This window comes from Rissa tridactyla, chromosome 2 (assembly GCF_028500815.1).
Source record: "Rissa tridactyla isolate bRisTri1 chromosome 2, bRisTri1.patW.cur.20221130, whole genome shotgun sequence".
Classification (NCBI taxonomy): Eukaryota; Metazoa; Chordata; class Aves; order Charadriiformes; family Laridae; genus Rissa; species Rissa tridactyla.
In genome coordinates this window covers 167,799,092-167,821,443 of record NC_071467.1, presented here as the reverse complement: position 1 = coordinate 167,821,443, position 22,352 = coordinate 167,799,092, and the positions used below count along the sequence as shown (strand labels likewise).

General features: G+C 69.5%; 2 protein-coding genes across 3 annotated transcripts in view; one reads left to right on the top strand and one right to left on the bottom strand.

Annotated features, from left to right (window-relative positions):
- The window catches only part of LOC128904794 (uncharacterized), a 137,243-nt gene that overhangs the window by 49,546 nt on the left and 65,345 nt on the right, over positions 1–22,352 (top strand). The gene's annotated exons all lie outside the window — the stretch shown is intronic.
- On the bottom strand, positions 1,880–20,790 carry LOC128904782 (gastrula zinc finger protein XlCGF57.1-like). 2 transcript variants are annotated; one of them, XM_054189485.1, is made up of 6 exons: positions 20,707–20,790; positions 20,278–20,404; positions 18,944–19,030; positions 17,686–18,621; positions 12,335–12,342; positions 1,880–4,348 (listed from the first exon to the last, which is right to left on the bottom strand). In XM_054189485.1, exons 1-6 carry the CDS (start codon positions 20,713–20,715, stop codon positions 3,305–3,307), a joined length of 2,211 nt encoding a protein of 736 aa, XP_054045460.1. In that variant the 5' UTR covers positions 20,716–20,790; the 3' UTR covers positions 1,880–3,304. The 2 variants fall into 2 exon arrangements, with proteins under 2 accessions (XP_054045460.1, XP_054045459.1); XM_054189484.1 differs by lacking the exons at positions 12,335–12,342; positions 17,686–18,621; positions 18,944–19,030; positions 20,278–20,404; positions 20,707–20,790 and adding exons at positions 6,454–6,576; positions 7,861–7,965; positions 8,734–8,868; positions 9,261–9,374; positions 13,014–13,089 and having other exon boundaries at positions 1,880–4,698.

Sequence of the window (22,352 nt, the reverse complement as noted above, 5' to 3'; positions counted from 1 at the left end):
CCCCAGCCTGCTCGCTGGCGGGGCGGCGGAGGGGCGGGAAAGGCCTTGACTCCCTTTGATCACTGCTCAGCGGTAATCATCCCTGTGTTACCAACGTTGTTTCCAGCAGAAATCCCAAATACAGCCCCACGCTCACCACTACGAAGAAAAGAAACTCTACCCCAGCCCAAACCAACACATTCTCCACCGCTTTTTCCCATGCCGTTCACGTCAGGCTCAGGTCCCGCACTACCCAGTACCTCCTCAGGAAGATATCACCGCCCTAGTCCATGGCCCACCCCTGTAGAGTGTCCGCGAACGTCCACGGAGTTCATCTGGTGCGTGGCTTTGGCCTCCCTCTGTTCTGGCGGCCACCCAGGGCAGGAGAGGTGGGGTGCTGCGAGGAGCCGCTTGGCGCCGAAGCCAGCTCAGGTGGGGTCACTGCTGCGCCGGCACCGCTTCGTGGGAGGCTTCTCCTCCACCCGTGCGGGTGGTTCCTGCGACAGCGATCCCTACACCACGCCACTCAAACCACGAGTTGCACCGATTTAAAGGTCTTTCCGTTCCAATCCCCGGCCCGGGGCCCTTTGGGCCAGGTTACGGGGTTTGACGTTGCAGGGAACTCCTCCCCTTGCTCCCACCCGGCTCCAACAAGGGGCTCCTGCTCCAGTAATTCCCGTAACACGCAACTCAAGTCCCGGGTTTAACTTTACTCCCCGGTTCTCCGCCTCCTCTGCCCCAGCACAGTCGCACCCGGCTCGGTGCAAAGGGGAGAAATAGCAACGAAAATAGGATTTTTGGCAGCTCCTGTCAGCACAAAAACTGGCACCCAGGAAGCGCAGGAGGGCGATGTGCAGGGGTGTCCCGGGGGGGGGGTCTGAGCATCCATTTCAAGTTGAGCCGAGCCCTTCCCAGCGCCGGTGTCGGCAGGGCCGGATCCGGGGGGTGCGGGCGGTGGGACACGGAGCAGCGCGTCCGTGTTGGCACAGGGACCCCGCGGGGAGACAGGGAAAGGCCGGGCGGTGGCAAGCACCGGGCACCGGGGGAGCACCGGGGTGGCAGGGGGACACTGGGCACCAGGGTCCTGGGGGGTGCGGCGGAACAGGGGGAAGCCAGAGGAGGGGAGGGAGAAGCCGTTGGGGCCGGGGTCCCCTCCCGGGGTCCCATTTGGCGGTTGCCCGCAGCCAGGGAGTGCCGGGACCCCTGTGGCAGCCCCGTGGGGGGCAGCACCCATCCCCGTGCCGCAGGCCCACTGCCCCCCGCCCCTACCTGCACCGGGGACCATGGGGATGTGGGTGTCCCCCCCACACACACCCACGGGAATGCAGGTGCCCTTCCATGTGGGGATGTGGGTGCTCCCCCCCCATACACTCACCTGCGGGGATTTGGGTGCCCCCCACGCCCCTCCCACAGGGATGCGGGTGCCCTGGTGTGTTTGGGCGGCAGCGCTGGGGGTAACTCCTCTGCGGAGGGGGGGCTGCACGCAGGCGTGGGGTCACTGCCTGTGCCGGGGACCGTCGGCGCCAGGATCCCGGTGTCCCGGGGGAAGCTTCCACGGCCGAGGCGCTGGACCCAAACTGGAGACACGCCGGACCCCCGCAGGCTGCGGCAGGTCCCTCGGCGCGGGACGGCCTGCCAGGGCCAGCAGAAATAAGAAGCAAAATTGCACCAGCCAAAAACGTCCCGTAGGGGTTTTCACTTTTTATTAGTTTTTAGATTAGAAAAAGAAAAGACTGGAGCTATAAATACACGTACGTGGTCCTTGCCCGCTGCATCTCAGGGGCTCACTCGGGGTATTCTCACACGTCACCTCAGCCACGAGCAGTCCCTGCTACCCAGCAGCAGTAACCCCCCCACCCAGCCCAGCACTCCCCCCCCCACCCCACACGGTCAGGAAGGGGTTAACCCTCCCACCACCCCGGGGGGCAGCTGCAGCAAGAGGCACTGCCCCCATTTTACAGATGGGGAAACTGAGGCAAGGAAGCGATGAGCGTCACCTCGCGCCACGCGGAGATCGCCCAGGGCCTCTCGCCTCCACGGCCCCTCCAGAAACGCCCCTCTCGCAGGAACAACGGCCAAGGGAAGGGGTTTGCCCAGGAACAACCCGAATCCCACCCCGGGCCCCGCAGCGTCCCCTTCATCCGCACTATAAAAGACTCATTTTTCACCAAAGCCCCTTTCCAAGGCGAGCGCCAGGCGAGGACGGGTTTGCGGCATCAGGATCGCCACGCAGACGGGGCCGGGGCCGGTCCCTTCCCATCAGCCCGCGCCGGAGATGCCAACAGAGGAACCGACGGGCACAGCAATTCCCTGGAGAATTAAAGAGGGGCTGGGGGTGCACCCCTGCCCGGCCCCTCCAGCCCGCTGCTCCCACGCCACGGCACCGCCAAAGGAGCCTGGGCTGCAAAAGGGAAAAAAAAAAAAAGCCTTTTGCCGTCTGTTTCCCAGCTTTGGTGGGAGCGCGGCGAGGAGTCACCGGGAGCGGTGCCAGCCCCGGGGGGAGGCACCCGACGGGGGAATAAACCCGGGGACGCGGCAGGGGCTGGCCGGGGAAGGGAGGATTCCAAAAACAAGGCTTGGTAAAGTGTGACGGGATTTGTGGGAAACAAAAGTGGGGGGGGTGCCGAGCCACCCCCGGGGCCGGGGTCTGCCATCCCGCATCACGGCAGAGGGCTGTGCCTGGGGGGGGAAGGGCTGAGCTGTCGGCTCTTCTCCAAGTCCAGCCTCTACGTGTCGGATGGGGACGAGGAGAAACGAGGACCCTCAGCTCCAGAATCGCCCCTTTCCAACTGGCCGCTGAACTGGGGTCCCACGGCGCGGGGGGATGGCAGGGAGGCGCCCGAGCCAGGCTGGATGCAGCGCCGGGGGCAGAAAACCCAGCGAGGGCACGGCCCAGCGCCGGCGGGGAGGGACAAGGTGACCCCAGTCTTCACACCTGCCCTCGAGATTTGCTTTTAGGTGGTTTCTAAACAGCAAAAGAGACAGCGGCTCTGGGGTGGCGGACGACGAAGGCCCCCCCCCGCCCCCCGACCAGAGCACGGCCCCGCTCAGCCCGAGTCCCAGCCCAGCTGCGTGTCCCCGCAAGCGGCCGCTGGCCCCAGCTCTGCCGAAAGCCGGCAGCATCCCCGGCCAGCGCCTCCTCCCCGGGGACCCGGGGCTCCACCGCGGCACCAGACAGCCGAGAAAACGACCAGCCCCGACCCGCCATCGGCCCCACAGCGGGGCCGAGTCTCTAGTGATGGTCTCGTTCCTCCTGTCACTGCTCCAGCCATGGGGACGTGCGCCGGGCAGGACACCGGGCTCTCCCCTGCTGCCGCCAGCCTTCCTACTTGTACTTGGCCAAGGCTTCCAGCGGCACCGGGAGCTGGGCGCAGGACATGAGGAGCGGGTGCATGGGGAGGAAGGGGTTGAAGGACTCTCCCTCCCGGCAGCAGGAGAGGATCCTCTCCTCCGCGTGCGCGCCCTGGTGCACCGTCAGCTCCTTCTTGTGGCTGAAGATCTTGCCGCACTCGGTGCAGGGGTAGACCCGCTCCACCGTGTGGGTGAGGTGGTGGGTCCGCAGGTTGCCCTTGTACTTGAAGCTCTTCCCGCACTCCAGGCAGGTGAAGGGACGCTCGCCCGTGTGGATGCGCTTGTGCTTCATCAGCGTGGTCTTCAGGTTGAAGGTCTTGCCGCACTCAGGACAGACGAAGGGGCGCTCGCCCGTGTGGATGCGCTGGTGGGTGATGAGGGTGCCCTTGCGGTTGAAGCTCTTCCCGCACTCGGTGCAGGTGAAGGGCTTCTCGCCGGTGTGGATGCGCTGGTGCTTGATGAGCTCGCCGTTGTGGCTGAAGCACTTGCCGCAGTCGGCGCAGGCGAAGGGGCGCTCGCCGGTGTGGATGCGCTGGTGCCGCGTCAGGTCACCGTTGCGGCTGAAGCTCTTGCCGCACTCGGAGCAGCCAAAGGGCCGGTCGCCGATGTGGATCTTCTGGTGGAGGATGAACGTCTTCTTGGCGCAGAAGCCCTTGCCGCACTCGGCGCAGATGAAGGGGCGCTCGCCGCGGTGGATCTTCTGGTGGGTGATGAAGTTGGCCTTGCGGTTGAAGCTCTTGCCGCACTCGGTGCAGGAGAAAGGCTTCTCGCCCGTGTGGATGCGCTGGTGCAGGATGAAGGTCTGCTTGGAGCAGAAGCTCTTGCCGCAGACGGTGCACTCGAAGGGCTTCTCGCCCGTGTGGATGCGCTGGTGCCGCATCAGGTCGCCCTTCTGGCTGAAGCTCTTGCCGCAGACGGTGCAGGCGAAGGGCTTCTCCCCGGTGTGCACCCGCAGGTGGGTGATGAGGTTCCCCCGGTGCTGGAAGCTCTTCCCGCACTCGCTGCAGGCGAAGGGACGCTCGGCCGCGTTGCTGCGGGGACGCCGCGCCGGCTGGGTGCCGGGGGCCGTGGCGCTGCCCACCCCGCAGGCGGAGGGGGGGTTCTGCCCAGCGCTGCTCACCGGCCCCACCGGAGCCCTGGCCTTCTCCAGGCAGAGCCCCCGGGGCTCGGTGGCGGCCCACGGCCCCCCAGGCGCCGCCGGACTGCACCGGAGCTCGGCCACGGCGCCCGACGCCTGCCGCACCGTCCACTGGCTGACGCGGGGCCCGAGGGAGCCCCCCGAGGCAGCCCCCAGGCTCTTCCCCAGCTCAGCCGCCTCCGGTTTTGCCTCCTCCGGCTCCTCCTTGGGACACCGCTCGCCGTCCCCATCTGCCAAGAGAAGGGGAGCCGTGCCGTAACCTGCCGCAGCTCCGGAGCCCTCCCTGGAGACCCCCACGGCCGCACCCGCCCCCTCCCCGCAGCCCCACTCCCTTTTTGGAACATCTCTGACGCGTGTTACCCGTGTGCTGGGCTCGCGCAGAGCTGCACCCATCGAGGTGGGCACGGGGCAGCTGCGGCACCGAGGTGGCCGGGGACCTCCAACCCGCTCCCCCCGTCACCGGGGCACCAGCACCTCTCCCTGCCCCGGCACCGCCGTGGGACTGGCCGGGACCTGCAGGGTCCCGGCTCCGGGGGTCCCAGCGCATCCGGGTGACGGAGAAGCTGGACTGAGCCACCCCGTCCTCGGCACCCAGTCAGGTCCCACATCCCCCATGGAGCCACCGCCGGGTCCCAGAGCACCCAAAGGCGCCACGTGCCATCTCTTCTCCAAAGCCAAAACTGCAGACGTCTCCCCACAGCTTGGGCCTGAGAGTCCCTTTTGTGCCACGGGGGCAACTCAGAGCCCCCCGGGAGACCCCGAGACGGGTGGCGCCAGCGCAGGGCGAGCGGGAGCAGCGAGGGCGGCGAGGCCAGCACGGGGCTGGGATTTCCTGACGCAGGAGGGTGGGGGACGATGCAAAAACCCGGGGGATTTGCAGCCGTGGGGGTCCATTTGGGGTCCGTTTGGGGAGCTCGGGGCAGGGGATCACGGGCTGCCCCCCCAGCACTGCCAACCGCCCCAGCGCGCACTGCGGGGAGCAAGCAGGGACGGCATCGCTGCCAGGGACCCCGGGGAGGTGCTCGGACCCCTCGTGCAAGACGTGCAAATCGTGCAAGGATTTCTGGCTGCCGAGGCTGCCTGGACAAGCAGAGTCATAGAGTCACAGACTGGTTTGGGTGGGAAGGGACCTTAAAGGCCACCCAGTGCCACCCCCTGCCCTGGGCAGGGACACCTCCCACCAGCCCAGGTTGCTCCAAGCCCCGTCCAACCTGGCCTTGAACCCCTCCAGGGATGGGGCAGCCACAGCTTCTCTGGGCAACCTGGGCCAGGGGCTCACCCCCCTCACAGCCAACAATTTCTGCCTCACATCTCATCTCAGTCTCCCCTCTGTCAGTGGAAAACCCTTCCCCCTCGTCCCATGGCTCCCCTCCCTGCTCCAGAGTCCCTCCCCAGCTTTCCTGGAGCCCCTTGAGGGACTGGAAGGGGCTGGAAGGTCTCCCCGGAGCCTTCTCTTCTCCAGGCTGAACCCCCCCAGCTCTCCCAGTGACACACGACGAGCAGCTCTCCTGGACGGCTGGCAGTGGCACCGGGGGTCCCTCCCCGCGGCTTTCTGCCGAGGGCACCACCGAAGGCTCGGGTCCCCTTTGGGAGCCGTTCCCAGCCCAGCCTGGCAGTGCCTGCCCCATCCACCGGCCTCTGGATGAAGCTTTCGGCTTCCATTGGCCTCCAAAAGCCTTGCTCGAGCCCGGCAGCAGCCGCTGCCCCCCCGGCCACCCCCTCCAGAGCTCCCTCAGGAGCCGCGAGGACATTTCAGCCGAGCCCAACCGCCCGGACGACGCTTCTGCATCCCCTTCCGCAGGAACCGGCCCATTTCGGGTACGCAGGGCAGGACCCCCCAGCCCTCGGCAGGCTGACCTGCCCCCGCACGCCGCGTGGCCGCCGAGGAGCCTTCCCTTGCCACGCACCCAGCGTGCCGGGGCGCGTGTCCCTACGCCTCCCTCCCCTCGTCCCCCTGCCGCCCCCAGAGCCGCCCCGGTGCTCACCCCGGTGCTCTCCTGCGCCGCCGCGGTGGCCGGCAGCTCCTGGGTCACCCAGAGCGCGGGGGCACCCGATGAGCGGCTCCTCCTCCGGCTCCACCTTCACGATGATCTCGGGCTTGGCGTCGCCTGCGGGCGGAGAGCGCGGGGCTGCGGCGGGCGCAGGCCGTGCCAGAGGGGCCGCGGGACGGCTCTCCACCCGGCTGGCAGCGCCGCCGGCGGGAAGGGCAGCGCTGGGCTCTCGTGGGACTCCCACAGAGTCTCTCCATCCCCAGGGTGGCGCGGGACAGAGTGCCACCATCCTCAGGGTGGCGTGGGACACTGTCACCATCCCCCAGGTGGCGTGGGAGAGTGTCACCACCCCCAGGCTGGTATGGGACAGAGTGTCACCACGCCTGGGTGGCACGGGACAGTGTCACCATCCCCTGGGTAGCAAGGGACAAAGTGTCACCACCCCCAGGGTGGCACAGGACTGACTGTCACCATCCCCAGGGTGGCATGGAACAGTGTCACCATCCCCAGGGTGGCGTGGGACACTGTTACCACCACCAGAGTGGTGTGGGACAGTGTCACCATGCCCCAGAGTGGCACAGGACAGAGTGTCACCATCCTCGGGTTGGTGTGGGACAGTGTCACCATGCCCCAGGTGGTGTGGGACAGTGTCACCACCCCCAGGGTGGCATGAGCTGGAGTGTTACCATCCCCAGGCTGGCATGAGACAGTGTCACCACCCCCACGGTGGCACAAGAGAGAGTGTCACCATCCCCAGGGTGGTATAGGACAGAGCGTCACCATGCCCGGGTGGCGTGGGACAGTGTGACCATCTCCAGGGTGGCATGGGACAGCATCACCATCACCTCGGTGGCATGTAACAGAGTGTCACCATCCCCGGGGTGGTGTGGGACACTGTCACCACACCCTGGGTGGCACAGGACAGCGTTACCATGCCCTGGGCGGCAAGGAACAAAGTGTCACCACCCCCAGGGTGGCATGGGACAGAGTGCCACCATCCTCAGGGTGGCGTGGGACACTGTCACCATCCCCCAGGTAGCACAGGACAGTTTCACCACCCCCAGGTGGCATGGGACAATGTCACCACCCCCAGGGTGGCACGGGAGAGTGTCACCGTCCCCTGGGTGACATGGGACAGCCGTCTCCGACAGCCCCGGCAGGCAGCATTTGCGGGCAGGCAGCGCGGGCAGCAGCCCCCCACGGCAGCGGGGGCACGGAGGGATGAAACGACCCCGCGGGCGGGTGGCAGCGGGGGGGGACACCAAGGCGGGGGGGCGGCTCTTCCACGCCCCGGTGCCCAGCCGCGTGCCCTCGGCCAAACCCGTCTCCCACCCGGCACCCACCTGCCCCGCGCCGCCGGCTGTGACGTGTCCCCCCCCCAGGACCCCCAGCCCCACTCACAGGCAGCGGGGTGGTGGGGGACGTCCCCCTGCGGGTCACCGGGGCAGAACCCGCCGTACGCCTCGTCCTCGGCCTCGCTTTTAACGACCGTCTCTGCCTTGATGCCTGTGGGAGCAAAGGCACAGCCCGCGCGGCCGCTCGGGGACGGACCGAGCCCTCGGGGACATCCCCGCCATCTGCCCCTGCTGGCACCCAGCCCTCGGGGATGTCCCCACGCTCTGCCCCTGCTGACACCCAGCCCTCGGGGACGTCCCCATGCTCTGCCCCATGCCAGCACCCAGCCCTTGGGGACATCCCCACGCTCTGCCCCTGCTGACACCCAGCCCTCAGGGACGTCCCCACGCTCTGCCCCATGCCAGCACCCAGCCCCTGGTGACGTCCCCATGCTCTGCCCCATGCCAGCACCCAGCCCTCGGGGACGTCCCCACGCTCTGCCCCTGCTGACACCCAGCCCTTGGGGACGTCCCCACGCTCTGCCCCATGCCGGCACCCAGCCCCTGGGGATGTCCCCACGCTCTGCCCCTGCTGACACCCAGCCCTTGGGGACGTCCCCACGCTCTGCCCCTGCTGACACCCAGCCCTTGGGGACGTCCGAACCGGGGGGACCCGAAACACCCCCAGTTATTAAATGTTTGTAAGGCAAGAAAAGGAACCGCTCCTTTTCCTCCAGAGGGGAACATTCCCAGTTCCCAAACGGCGCTGGGCACGCCCTGCCGCAGCAACGCTCCCTGCTGCGACGGCCTCTCCCACGTCCCCACGCGGATGTCACCCGGAGACGGGACGTCAGCCGGAGCGGTCCGTATGGGACAGGGGACTCCAGCCCGGGGGTCTCACCAAGCTCCCAGCCCTCCCCCGGCCGCCCCCTCTGCTCACCGGCGCTGGGGTGGCTGGGGACGCTGGGGACAGCGGGGAGGGTGGCACCCAGGCCCTGGGGACAGCTGATGTAGGACTCGTCCTCCGGCTCCGTTTTCACCGCGATCTCACACTTCACTCCGGCCCAGCCCTTTCCTGAGGAAGACGAAGCCGATTTTGGGCTCCTGGGTGGCCCGGCGGTGCCACCATGGATGCCACGCTCCCTCCGCAGCCCTGCGCCGGGCACGGGGACACGAAACCGCCCCCTGGGTACTATGGGGGGGGGGAAGCAGGGGACCAAGCCACAGACCCCCACCCAGCCGTGGGCAGCGATGGCTCGTCCCTCCCTGCTGCCCAAGGAGGACCCTCACCCAGCCGAAACCATCCCGGTGCCGGGCACGGCGTCCCCCACACCAACACCCTGCCTGGCTCCGCGGGAGGCGGCAGCTCGGAGCAGGGGGGGTCTCAGGGCCTGGGGAGGGGGGGGCTGGGAAGTCCCCGCGGTGCCAGGGCAGCTGGGTCCCGGCGGCAGCTTTCGGCAGCCTCACCTGTGCCGCAGGTGCTGGGCGTCCCCCGGAGCGCGGCGTCCTGGGGACCCCCCCCAAACGGCTTCTCCTCTCGCTCCATCGCCGGGGGGGTCCCGGGGCTCCCTCCCGAAGAACCTGCCCGAGGGAGGGGAGAGTCTCTTTCCAGCCTCCCCCGGTGCCCGGGAGCGCCCACAGACACACGGATGCTCCGGAGGACGCCGACCTCCGGGCTCCCGGCTCCGGGCTGTGCCGATGCCCCCTCCTCCATCCCATCCCCAGACCCCCATCACCCCCCCGCCTCCCAGCCCAGCAGTGGGGCTGAGGACAGCGCGGGGGCCGCACGGCGCATGGCGGCACGGGCTGGGCGCCAGGTCACCCCGTCGTCACCCAAATCACCAACCCCCAGACGCTCCTTCCAGCCCGGCGACGGCGATGGGGGGCCGGCAGCGGAACGGGGGCAGAGCGAAGGGGAATCTCCGAGGAACAGGGATTTAGGGGGGAAACGGCGCAGAAAAGAGCTGCTCGTCCCCGGGGCGGGGGGCAGCCACAGGAGGGGAGGCTCGGCAGGGCCCATGCCAGCACCGGCGTCCGCAGGGAGACGCGGCAGCCCCCAGCCTTCGCCGGGAAGGAGGGGAGAGGTGCCGCAGGCGCCGAGCCGTGTCCACCATCCACACGCAATTGTTGCCAGACCCGGACACCTCACCGGGACGGTCAGTGCCGCGCGCGGGGGCACCGGCAGCAACACGGACGGGGCGCTCCGTGGGCACCCGCTGCCGACAAAGCAGCCCAAGAGCAGCTGCCCGTTCCCGAGGTTTCCTACCCCACGGTTTCCTTGCCCCGAACATGGGCGGCAAGTGCTGCCGGAGAGGGCGCAAGCCCAGAGCTCCCTGGCTCCCTGCCCGCCCGACGGGGTCCCTCGGCCGGGGACCGGCAACTCGGCCCCGAGAGACTGGGATTAATCCCAGGATTAAATTGGGAATGGGCTCAGCAACGCTCCTGCTCGCTCTGCGTGGCAAGCGCTGGCCCCCGCAGCGCTGCCGCGAGGGACAGGCGGCCTCCCTGTCCCCCCGGGCTTGTTGCCAGCCCCCCGGGACCCACAGCCCCCACTGCCGCTGGCTGCCACGCAGGACGAAGGCAAGCATCGTGCCAAAGCCACCGGCCACGCCGAGGCCTGAGACCGAGGGGTGACAGGGGCAGGTGGGTGCCACCGTCCCCCCACCATGAGCTCCGTCTCGCCTGTCCCCAAACGCCCGCTGCCCCCCCGCACCGACCCCCCGACAGCGGCTCCGTCCCCACCGGCGCTTCGGGGACTCAGGCCACAAGCGCGGGCAGGTCTCAGCCCACCGCAGCCCCCTCCGACACGGGGGTCACCGGAGCAGCCCCGGCTGGGCTGGGGGGATGGGGGCTGCCCACCCTGCTCCTCCTCCTCCTCCTCCTCCTCCTCCCTGCTCTAAGGACGGGGACGGGGTCCTGCCCAGGGACCCCCGCCAGCGCCCGGGGCCGGGAGGGCACGTAGCGGGGTGCGGATGGTGGCAGGAACAGGGGGCTGGGGGGGTTGTTGGGGTTCGGTTGTTTCTGAGCAGGAGAGGTTGGCTCTCTCCCGCCGTGCGCGGGAGCAGGACCAGCCCCATCCCGCTCCCCGGTGCCCCCCAGCCAGGGAATTTTGGGATGAGCTTGGGCAGGAGCCAGCCGGAGCCTGCACCGCTTCCACCTCAGCCGCATCCTTGAAACCACAATAACTCCCCCCGTCCCATCACGCCGCTCCTCCCAGGCCCGGGGGAAAAGCAAACGGTGCCATCCCTGTGCCCACGGCACGGCCCCCTCCCCGGCCTGGGACCCCCGGGGTCCCGGAGAGAGCAGAGGGGGGGCGAGCGCCGCTCCCTGCCCCGTCACCCCACGGCTCCCCGCACCCTGGATGGAACCGCGGCAGAAGTTCCTGCGGTCGGAGGCTGCCGGCAGAGCCGCCGCGGGGCTCGGCTCGGGAAAAGGGCCGGTACCATGGGGCTGTTGGCTCGTACCGGCCCCCGCTCCTGACCCAAACGGCTCATTAAATGGCTACCGCTTGGGCAGAGCCAGCCCCGGGGGTCGCGAGCCACGCGACGGCAAGTGCCGTCCTGCTTTATGAGGGTTTATTTTCCAGGTCTGATGGCGGACACTTCCGAGAACAAGACGAGCGTCCCTGGTCCTGGGGGCCCTGCACGGGCACCCACCAGCACCCTGCAAAGAAATCGCCCGGGGGGTCTCGGGGGGGGGGGGGGCCAACGGGTGCCGGAGCAGCGGGTGCTCCGCAGGCCCCTGGGCAGTTGGGGTGCTGGGGGTGACACCCCACACACACTTTCCCGCGGGACACGGGGCTGGGAACGGCAGCCCCATCCCTCACCCTGCCCCACGGCGGTGCTGGAGGTACCCCTCCTCCGGGGGGCCGGCACCCCCCACACCCCCCCCGCGCCGCCACCTGCGCATCCCCCTCCCCAGCCTGGCCAGCAGCGGCAGCCCCCACGACCACCCCAGCTACTGGGATGGCTGGAACCCGGGCTCTTTTTTTGGGGGGTCGGAGGGGTACGGGGGTGCTCAGGCCCAGGGGGCAGCCAGACACCCGCAGCGCCGTCCCCAGCAGCCTCCCAGTCCCCCACCCACCGGGGGAAGGGGACACGGTGGGGGGGGTGGCCGGGCCTGGCAGCCCCCCCCATGGTGTCCCCATCCCCGACTCACACCCCCCCCCCCCCACGCTGTCCCCCAGGCTGTCCCCGCTGTACTCCCCAGACCGGTGTCCACCCTCCTGGTGACCCCCAACTGCCCCACTGCCCCCCCCCCCCCCACTCCTGTCCCAGTGTCCCCCCCCCCCCGGTGCACCCCACCTGTGCCGGTGTTCCTGCTGCCCCCCCCCTCCCCCCCCAAGCCTGTCCCGGTGACCTCCCTCCCGCTGTCCCCCGCCTGTCTCGGTGTCCCCCCCGCCTGTCCCGGTGCCCCCCCCCCCACCCCGCCCCACTATCCCCCCTCCCGACTCCCCCCCTGTTTTTCCCGGTGCCCCCCCCACCTGTCCCGGTGCCCCCCTCCCGCTGACCCTCGCTTTTCCCGGTGCCCCCCCCCCCGACCTGTCCCGCTGTCCCCTCTCCCGGTGCCCCCCCTCCCCCGCCCCACTGTCCCCCCTCCCGACTCCCCCCCGCCTGTCCCGGTGCCCCCCTCCCGCTGCCCCCCGCTTTTCCCGGTGCCCCCCTCCCGCTACCCCACGCTTTTCCCGGTGTTCCCCCCACCCCTCCCCCCCCGCTTTTCCCGGTGCCCCCCTCCCGCTGCCCCACGCCTGTCCCGGTGCCCCCTCCCGCTGCCCCCCGCTTTTCCCGGTGCCCCCCTCCCGCTACCCCCCGCTTTTCCCGGTGTTCCCCCCACCCCCCACCCCCCGCTTTTCCCGGTGCCCCCCTCCCGCTGCCCCCCCCCGTCCCGGTGCCCCCTCCCGCTACCCCCCGCTTTTCCCGGTGTTCCCCCCACCCCCCGCTTTTCCCGGTGCCCCCCTCCCGCTGCCCCTCCCCGTCCCGGTGCCCCCTCCCGCTGCCCCCCGCTTTTCCCGGTGCCCCCCTCCCGCTACCCCCCGCTTTTCCCGGTGTTCCCCCCACACACCCCCCCCCCGCTTTTCCCGGTGCCCCCCTCCCGCTACCCCCCGCTTTTCCCGGTGTTCCCCCCACCCCCCCCCCCCCGCTTTTCCCGCTGCCCCCCTCCCGCTGCCCCCCCCCGTCCCGGTGCCCCCTCCCGCTGCCCCCGGCCCGGCCCCGCGCTCACCGCGGCGCTCAGAGGGGCGGCGGACCGGGCATCGCCGCCGATGGCCGCCGGCCGCAGGAGCGCACCGGGGCGGGCGGCGCACGGGGCGAGGCAGACAAAGGGCTCCCGCCCGCTGCCTGCCGGGAGCTGTAGTCCGGCCCCCCCCCGCCCCCGGACCTGCCGGCCGCCCCCCCACACACACCCCGCCACGCGCCGGGCCCCCCCCGCGCCGGGATGCCCCGGTGTACCTGGACCGGGATGATCCTTCCTCCCCCGACTGGGATGCTCCGGTGTCCCCAAAACTGGGATGCGCTGATGTCCCCTGGGCCAGGATGCTCCGGTGTCCCTGAACGGGGATGCGCCGCTGTTCCCCAGACCGGGATGCTCCGATGTCCCTGGACCAGGATGCTCCTTTGTCCCCGGATTGGGATGCTCCGGTCTCCCCAAGACTGGGATGCTCCAGTGTCCCTGAACCGGGATGCACCGTTGTTCCCCAGACCGGGATGCTCTGATCTCTTCCGGACTGGGACGCTCCTGTCTCCCCCAGGCTGGGATGCCCTGATGTACGTGGACTGGGATGCTCCTTTGTCCCCGGATTGGGATGCTCCGGTCTCCCCAAGACTGGGATGCTCCAGTGTCCCTGAACCGGGATGCACCGTTGTTCCCCAGACCGGGATGCTCTGATCTCTTCCGGACTGGGACGCTCCTGTCTCCCCCAGGCTGGGATGCCCTGATGTACGTGGACTGGGATGCTCCTTTCTCCCCGGATTGGGATGCTCCGGTCTCCCCAAAACTGGGATGCTCCGGTGTCCCTGAACCGGGATGCACCGTTGTTCCCCAGACTGGGATTCTGTGATCTCTTCCGGACTGGGACGCTCCTGTCTCCCCCAGGCTGGGATGCCCTGATGTACGTGGACTGGGATGCTCCTTTCTCCCCGGATTGGGATGCTCCGGTCTCCCCAAGACTGGGATGTTCCAGTGTCCCTGAACCAGGATGCACCGTTGTTCCCCAGACCAGGATGCTCCGATGTCCCTGGACCAGGATGCTCCTTTGTCTCCGGATTGGGACGCTCCGGTCTCCCCAAAACTGGCATGCACCAATGTCCCCTGGGCCAGGATGCTCTGGTGTCCCTGAACTGGGATGCGCCGTTGTTCCCCAGACCAGGATGCTCCGATGTCCCCTGGGACAGGATGCTCCTTTGTCTCCGGATTGGGACGCTCTGGTCTCCCTAAGACTGGGATGCTCCAGTGTCCCTGAACCGGGATGTTGCGTTGTTCCCCAGTCTGGGATGCTCTGATGTACCTGGACCGGGATGCTCCTTTCTCCCCGGATTGGGATGCTCCGGTCTCCCCAAAACTGGCATGCACCGATGTCCCTTGGGCCAGGATGCTCCGGTGTCCCTGAACTGGGATACACCGATGTCCCCTGGGACAGGATGCTCCTTTGTCTCCGGATTGGGACGCTCCGGTCTCCCCAAGACTGGGATGCTCCAGTGTCCCTGAACCGGGATGCGCCGTTGTTCCCCAGACCGGGATTCTCTGATCTCTTCTGGACTGGGACACTCCTGTCTCCCCCAGACCAGGATGCTCCAATGTCCCCTGGGACAGGATGCTCCTTCGTCTCCGGATTGGGACGCTCCGGTCTCCCCAAAACTGGCATGCACCGATGTCCCTTGGGCCAGGATGCTCCGGTGTCCCTGAACTGGGATGCGCCGTTGTTCCCCAGACCAGGATGCTCCTTTGTCTCCGGATTGGGACGCTCCGGTCTCCCCAAAACTGGCATGCACCGATGTCCCCTGGGCCAGGATGCTCCGGTGTCCCTGAACTGGGATGCGCCGCTGTTCCTCAGACCAGGATTCTCTGATCTCTTCTGGACCAGGACGCTCCTGTCTCCCCCAGACCAGGATGCTCCGATGTCCCCTGGGCCAGGATGCTCCTTTGTCCCCGGATTGGGATGCTCCGGTCTCCCCAAGACTGGGATGCTCCAGTGTCCCCCAGGCCAGGATGCTCTGATCTCCCCCAGGGCAAGATGCTCCATTGGTCCCTGGATGCGGATGCTCCAGTGTCCCCTGGACGTGGACGCTCTGCTGTCCCCCAGACTGGGATGCTCCAGTGTCCCTGGACCAGGATGTTCCAGTGTCCCCCGAGCTGGGATGTTCCACTGTCCTCCAGACCGGGATGCTCCGATTTTCCCTGAGCCAGGATGTTCTGGTGGCCCCCGAGCCAGAATGCTCTGCCGTCCCCCCCGGCCAGGATGCTCCGGTTTTCCCTGGGCCGGGATGTTCCGGTGTCTCCCAGAGCGGGATGCTCTGTGGGGTGGCCTGTGGGGTGCAGCCCGGTACACCCTGGAGCGGCCGGTCCCACTGGGGGCAGGGCGCGTTACTGGGACCATGATACAGTCATGTGGGAAAACCCGTTCTGACAACGCACAGCTCGCGGAGGAGCCCGCAGGTGAGGAACCGCCGCAGGATAAGGGGACGTGGGGACACGGGGACAGGGGGACATGGGGACGTGGGTGCGATGGAGCAGCCGGGGGAGGCGGGCGGGGAAGCTGCGCTGCTCAGTGTCGGAGCTGCCAGGAAGGGGTGCGGGGCCGGGGGTCGCAGGGTGCCGGGTCTGGGCGCCAGCGAGGGCAGAGGGAGAGACCCGCGGTGGGACGGGACACGGGGGACGTGCCACCTGCTTGTCACCCACCCGACAGCGGGGCTGGGGGCAGCCTCGACAGGGGCAGGGGGCAGAGGAGCCAGTGGGCAGGAGCGTGGGATGTGGCGCTTGGAGAAGCGGGGACCAGCCCGGAGACGGCAAAGGGCCCGACACCCTGAGTCCCTCAACCCCCTCCCTCCCTCTGCACCCCTCGGCTCGGCGCCGGAGCCAGGGTGGGCTCCGGAGCAGCCGGGGCATCTGGAAAGGGATTGCAGAGGGGGGAAATGGCCACCCCGGCTGCGGAGGGAGGAGCGGGAGCAGGACCCGAGGCAGAGGATGCCCATCCCGTCGACGCTGCAACGCCGAAGGCGGCGGAGCCTTCGCCTCCCACGAGCGCCGAGCGTTTAAATCCAGGTTTCGTGAGCGGGCAGCCTCTGCCACGGGAGCGCACGGGGAGGACGGGAGCAGGGCTGGGCGACGCGACGCCGACGGCAGCGCAGGACCGCGGGGCACGGGCAGGACAGCACGGTCACCACGCGGCTCCCGGAGCCAGAGGGGGCAAGCGCAGGGGCTCCCAGGGCCAGCGCTTGCCCCCCTGGGGTCGCCCCAGTACAAGCGCTGGCTGCGATGCCGGAATTCCAGGGAATTAACATAGAATGGAATAATAAAGCACAGCACAGGGCAGAACTGGGATAGTTCAGCTGGAAGGGACCTGCGGCCACCGTCCCGTCCAACGGCACCTCGGCCACCCGCCCCTCGGGGACCAACACGTTGGGGGCTCCCCGGGCAAGGTCGGGGAAAGACTGGGCAGGAGGAGGAGGAGGAGGAGGAGGATGCCCAGGAACTGCGGTTTCCCTTCTGCCGTACCTTGGCTTTTCCCTGCCGGGCTCCTCTCCGCTCCCGGAGCAGGCGCGGCGCTGCCGGCAGGGCGCTGCGGTGGCACCGGCACCCGCTCAACCAAACCCACGCTCCTGCCGGGAGAAACCGGGAGAAACCCCCCCGCCCGGCCCGCTACTGGGTGCTGCTCAAGGGAAAAGCCACCGGCCACCAACCGAACCGGGTGGCCACACTCCCCAAAACTGAAGTAGGCGGCGCGGGGACAGGCCGGGCGACCGGGATGGCTCAAGTCCTTCGTTGCCGGCGCAGATGGCACCCCCACCTCCTGCCCCTCCCCACGCGGATGTTCACCCTCCGCCTCCAGATGTTGCAGAGGGCACAGCAGGTTGCCATCACGCCGGTGGCACTGGCCACCATGGTGTCCAGCTGGTTGTGCGGGCAGCGCCAGCGGGGGCTTCAGCTCCACCACCCGCCGGCAGCTGAGTTTCCACTTCGGTGGCCTCAATAAAGCGTCACCAGCCAGGCCGGGGGGGTCGGCAGGGTTGTCCCCCGCCCCCTCCTCGAGTAACCGCGGGCACCGACGCACCGTTGGGAATAACGTCCCCCCACTCGCCCACCATGTTGTGGCCAACCCCGTCCGCACCTCGGCGCCCCGGAGGCGGCAGCGCTGCCCACGCCAGCGCTCGGGAGCCCCCCCAGTGCCCCCCCAGCCCCGCGCCAGCGCCCACCGCGGCCTGCGGCCCCCCCCCGGCTTCTTCCTGCCCCCTCCCCGGCACAGGACGAGACCAGACTCCAGAGCTCCCAGACTCCAGGGCTCCCATCGCTCTCTTCTGCCTTTAAATACAGACAAGGAGACACCCGGCAGGCGGGGGCAGGGCACTGGTGGGACTGGGAGAACTGGGAAGCGCCCAGGAGGGATATTTTCAAAGCTGAAAAACAGAGAAGGGCCCGGGAGGGATTTCTCGAGGTCCAAAGGGGAGGGGAGCGCAGGGCGCGCAGGTCCTGGAGGGCGCGGGGTGCCGAGCTCCGGAGAGGAGGAGGAGGAGGAGGAAGGTGGGCGCCAGCCAAAGCCGTGTCCTTCGGGGGCAGGATGAGGACCCTCCTGCCCCTCCGCGCGGGGACAAGCCCCCTCCCGCGCTCCAGAGCGTCCGCCGCTACTGCTGGCAGCCGGCCGGGTCGTCGCCGTCCCCGAGGGTCCCCCCGTCCCCCTCGCCGTGGCCCCGCTGGTGCAAGAGGAGTTTCCCCTTGGAGCTGAAGCCCAGGCGGCACTGGGGGCAGGCGAAGGTCCTGTAGCGCCGGTGGAGCTTCTTGTGGGTGATGAGGTTGGCCTTGTTGCGGAAGGACTTGTCGCACTGGGGGCAGGCGAAGGGCCGCTCGCCCGTGTGGACGCGCTGGTGCAGCACCAGGTTGCCGCTGCGGCTGAAGCCGCGGCCGCAGTCGGGGCAGGTGTGGGAGCGCTCCTGCGCGTGGCTGCGCTGGTGGATGAGCAGGCTCTCCTTCCAGCTGAAGCTGCGGTCGCAGCGCCCGCAGAGGAAGGGTCTGTCCTCCCGGTGGGCCGCCCGGTGCCGGCTGAGGCTGGCCTCGTCCTCGAAGCGTTTCTGGCACTCGGGGCACTGGCGGCGCGGGTCGCCGGCGTGCTCCTTGCGGTGCGCCTGCAGGTCGCGCTTGTGGCGGAAGCTGTCCCCGCAGAGCGGGCAGGAGTAGCCGCCCTCGCCGCCGTGGCTGGCCCGGTGCCGCAGCAGGTCGCCTTTCAAGCAGAAGGTGCTGCCGCAATCGGCGCAGTCGTACCGGTGTCGGCCCCGGTGCTTCTTGTGCGTCAGGAGGTTGCAGCGGTGGCGGAAAGCTTTGCCGCAGGCGCCGCACCGGTGGGAGGGCGCCAGGGCCGGGTGCTCGCCCTGGTGCGCGCTCAGCCCGGCTTCATCCTCGAAGCTCTGCCCGCAGGTGCCGCAGATGAGCGGCCCCCGGCCCCCCGTCACCTCCAGCGGCAGCTCCGGGGGGTCGTCCCCGGCCCAGGCCCCCGGTTCCGCCTCGCACCAGCCGGGGCAGAGCGCGGGGTACCCCGACTCCTCGGCCGAAGACGCCGAGGGGACCCAGCGTCCCCGCTCCTCGTCCTCAGACAGGTCCTCGCCCGCCGTCCCGCCCCAGGGAGCTGTCGGGAACGGGGGGGACATTAATGGCAGGGGGGTGTCCCGGCGCGGGGGCGCAGACCTGTGACAGTCCCCGTGCCCGCGGGACCGGCCCGTCGCCCGCCGCAGCCTCCCCTCGCCCCGGCAGCACCGACGGGACAAGGTGGGGACACCCAAACCCCCCCCCGGCGAGGACGTCAGACGGGACCCCGGCACGGTGGGGGTCCGGCTGGGGGCAGCCACCTCGTGCCACGCGCGCGGCTTCCGCCTCTAACTTATCCAACCGGCACTGGTTTCCCAGCCCGGGGACCCCGGCCACGCGGGGGGGTCCCTGCGGTCACTCACGGGTGGCAGAGGCGTCAGGAGCTCCGCCGTCCCCCCCGCGCAGCTCCTCCCCGGGCTCCATTTTGTAGATGAGCCTGGAGTCGGGGCCTGTGGGGGAGAGAGAAACCTCAGCACCCACCCGAGCCACCCGCAGGGCGTCACCGGCACCGGGGGGGGGGGCACGCGCCCGGGGGACGCCGGCTGCGGGAGCAGCGGGGACAGGGGGCTGCCGGGGTCCGCGGGAGGGAGCTGCCGGTGCCAGCCCCGGCGGCGGCAGCGAACCGGGGCGCAGCGGGGTGGGGAGCAGCAGGGCTGGGGGTACCTGGAGCCGTCAGTCCTCACACACCGGGGCCGGACCGGGGTGGGCAGCGGGCAGGCTGCTGCCCCGCTCCGCCTGCAGAGACGGCAGGTCGCGTCTGCCCTCCCCCGCGCAGAGGGGATCAGGCTGCGGACCCCCGGCTGAGCCGCCGGACCCCCCGTCTGAACCTCCAGACCCTCCGGCGGAGCCTCCGGACCCCCAGGCTGAGACTCTGGACTCCCAGCCTGAGCCTTCGGACCCCCGGGCTGAGCCTCCAGAACCCCGGGCTGAGCCTCCAGACCCCCAGGCTGACACTGCGGACCCCTGGCTGAACCTCTGGACCCCCAGACAGAGCCTCCGGACCCCCAGGCTGAGACTCTGGTCTCCCAGGCTGAGCCCCCAGACCCCTGCCTGAGCCTCCGGACCCCCAATTCAGCCTCCAGACTCTCCAGCTGAGCTTCCGCACCCCCAGGCTGAGCTTCTGGGTGCCCAGTACGAACCTCTGGACCCCCGGTAATGAGCCTTCAGGCCCCCAGGTTGAACCTCTGGACCCCAGGCTGAGCCTCCGACCCCCGGGTTGAGCCTCTGGGTGCCCGGTATGACCCTTTGGACCCCCAGGGTGAACTTCTGGACCCCCAGCTGAGCCTCCAGACCCCCAGGCTCAGCCTCCAGACCCCTGGGCTGAGCCTCGGGGTGCCCGGTATGACCCTTCGGACCCCCAGGGTGAACCTCTGGACGCCCAGCTGAGCCTCCAGACCCCCAGGCTCAGCCTCTGGATGCCTGGTATGAGCCTCCGGACCCCCAGCTGAGCCTCCAGACCCCTGGGCTGAGCCTCGGGGTGCCCGGTATGACCCTTCGGACCCCCAGGGTGAACCTCTGGACCCCTAGCTCAGCCTCCGGACCCCCAGGCTCAGGCTCTGGGTGCTCAGTATGAGCCTTCAGACCCCCAGGCTGAACCTCCGGACCCCCAGCTGAGCCTCCGGAGGCCCAACCTGAGCCTCCGGACCCCGCAGCTGAACCCCCGTCCCCCCTCCCAGCCCCGGGGGCTCCCCCTTACCCAAGCTGGCGACCAGATCATAGTTGTCCATCATGACCTCCCGGTAGAGTTCCCGTTGCCACGCGGCCAGCAAGACCCACTCCTCGGGGGAGAAGTAGATGGCCACGTCCTCGAAAGTCACGGCGCCCTGGAAAACACGAGGGACAAGGTGGGGGGGGGGGGGTGTGTGTGTGCCGGGGGGGGGGGGCGCTTAGGGGGACCCCCAGCACCGTCCCCTGGCTGGACCCCACGGTTTAAAGGTGGGGGGGGGCTGCAGTCACGGTCACTGGATGCTGCCGAAACCGGGATGCTGGGGCCGGGAAGCGGCGGGGGGGGGGGCGGCGGGGGGCCGGGCGGGGGGGTTCCCCCCCCGCCCGGCCCCCCGCCGCCCCCCCCCCCCGCCGCTTCCCGGCCCCGGTAGTGGGGGGGGTGGTCCCCGGTCGGTCTCACCCGCTGCATCTCTGCCCGGGGGCGGGGGGGGGGGCGTGGGGAACGGCCACGGGGGAGGATGCGGAGGTTCCCCGGTGCCGAGCGCCGAGATGGCGCCGGCGGAGTCACGGTCGGGGCGGGCCCGGAAGGGGAGGGAGGGGGTGGGAACGCAGCGACCGGCCGGGGCCGAGCACCGGGAGCACCGGGAGCACCGGGAGCGTCGGCACCGGGAGCACCGGGAGCACCGGGAGCACCGGGAGCACCGGGAGCATCGGCACCGGGAACATCGGGCACAGGGTACCGGGAGCACTGGGAATATTGGGCACCGGGAGCATCGGCACCGGTTATAAGGAGCACCGGGCACCGGGAGCATCAGCACCGGGAGCATCGGGCACGGGGAGCATCAGAACCGGGCACCGGCAGCACCGGGAGCATCGGCACTGGGTACCGGGAGCACTGGGAGCACCGGGAGCATCAGGCACCGGGAACATTGGGCACAGGGTACCGGGAGCACTGGGAATATTGGGCACCGGGAGCATCGGCACCGGTTATAAGGAGCACCGGGCACCGGGAGCATCAGCATCGGGCACCGGCAGCACCGGGAGCATCAGCACCGGGAGCATCGGGCACCGGGAACATTGGGTACTGGGAGCATCGGGTACTGGGAGCACTGGAAGCATTGGGCACCGGGATCATTGGCACCGGTTATAGGGGGCGCTGGGCACCGGGAGCACCGGGCACTGGGAGCACCGGGAGCATCGGCACTGGGAGCATCGGGCACCGGGAACATTGGGTACTGGGAGCATCGGGTACCAGGAGCACTGGAAGCATTGGGCACCGGGATCATTGGCACCGGTTATAGGGGGCGCTGGGCACCAGGAGCACTGGGCACTGGGAGCACCGGGAGCATCGGCACTGGGAGCATTGGGTACGGGGAGCATCAGCACCGGGCACCGGCAGCACCGGGAGCATCGGCACCGGGTACCGGGAGCACTGGGAGCGTTGGGCATCGGGAGCATCGGCACCGGTTATAGGGAGCACTGGGCACCGGGAGCATCAGCACTGGGTACCGGGAGCAGTGGGCACGGGGAGCACTGGGCACTGGGAACCGGCAGCATCGGGCACTGGGAGAACTGGGCACCGGGAGCATCAGCACTGGGCACCAGCAGCACAGGGAGCATCGGCACCGGGTACCGGCAGCACTGGGAGTGTTGGGTACCGGGAGCATCGGCACCGGTTATAGGGAGCACCACGCACTGGGAGCACTGGGCCCTGGGCGCGGGCAGCACCGAGAGCATCGGCACCGGAACCACTGGGAGCACTGGGAGAATTGGGCACTGGGAGCATTGGCACCGGTTATAGGGAACACCAGGAACCGGGAGCACTGGGAGAACTGGGCACTGGGAGCATCAGTACTGGGCACAGGCAGCACTGGGCACCGGTAGCATCGGCACCGGGCACCGGGACCACTGGGCACAGGGAGCACTGGAATAACTGGGCACTGGGAGCATCGAGCATCCTGGGGTGGCCTGTGGCTCATTGGGGTGACCTGTGGCATATTGTGGTGGCCTGCGGCGCATCGGGGTGACCTGCAGCACCCCAAGGTGAGCCTGCGGCACATTTGGGGTGACCAGTGGCACATTGGGGTGAGCCTGGGGCACCCTGGG

Excerpts from the sequence above, each read along its gene's own strand:
- LOC128904782 (XM_054189485.1), bottom strand. Across the intron at positions 19,031-20,277 it reads TGATCTGGTCGCCAGCTTGG|GCCCCGACTCCAGGCTCATC; the intron begins GTAAGGGGGAGC and ends TCTCCCCCACAG. Across the intron at positions 18,622-18,943 it reads TCCTGACGCCTCTGCCACCC|CTCCCTGGGGCGGGACGGCG; the intron begins GTGAGTGACCGC and ends CGTTCCCGACAG.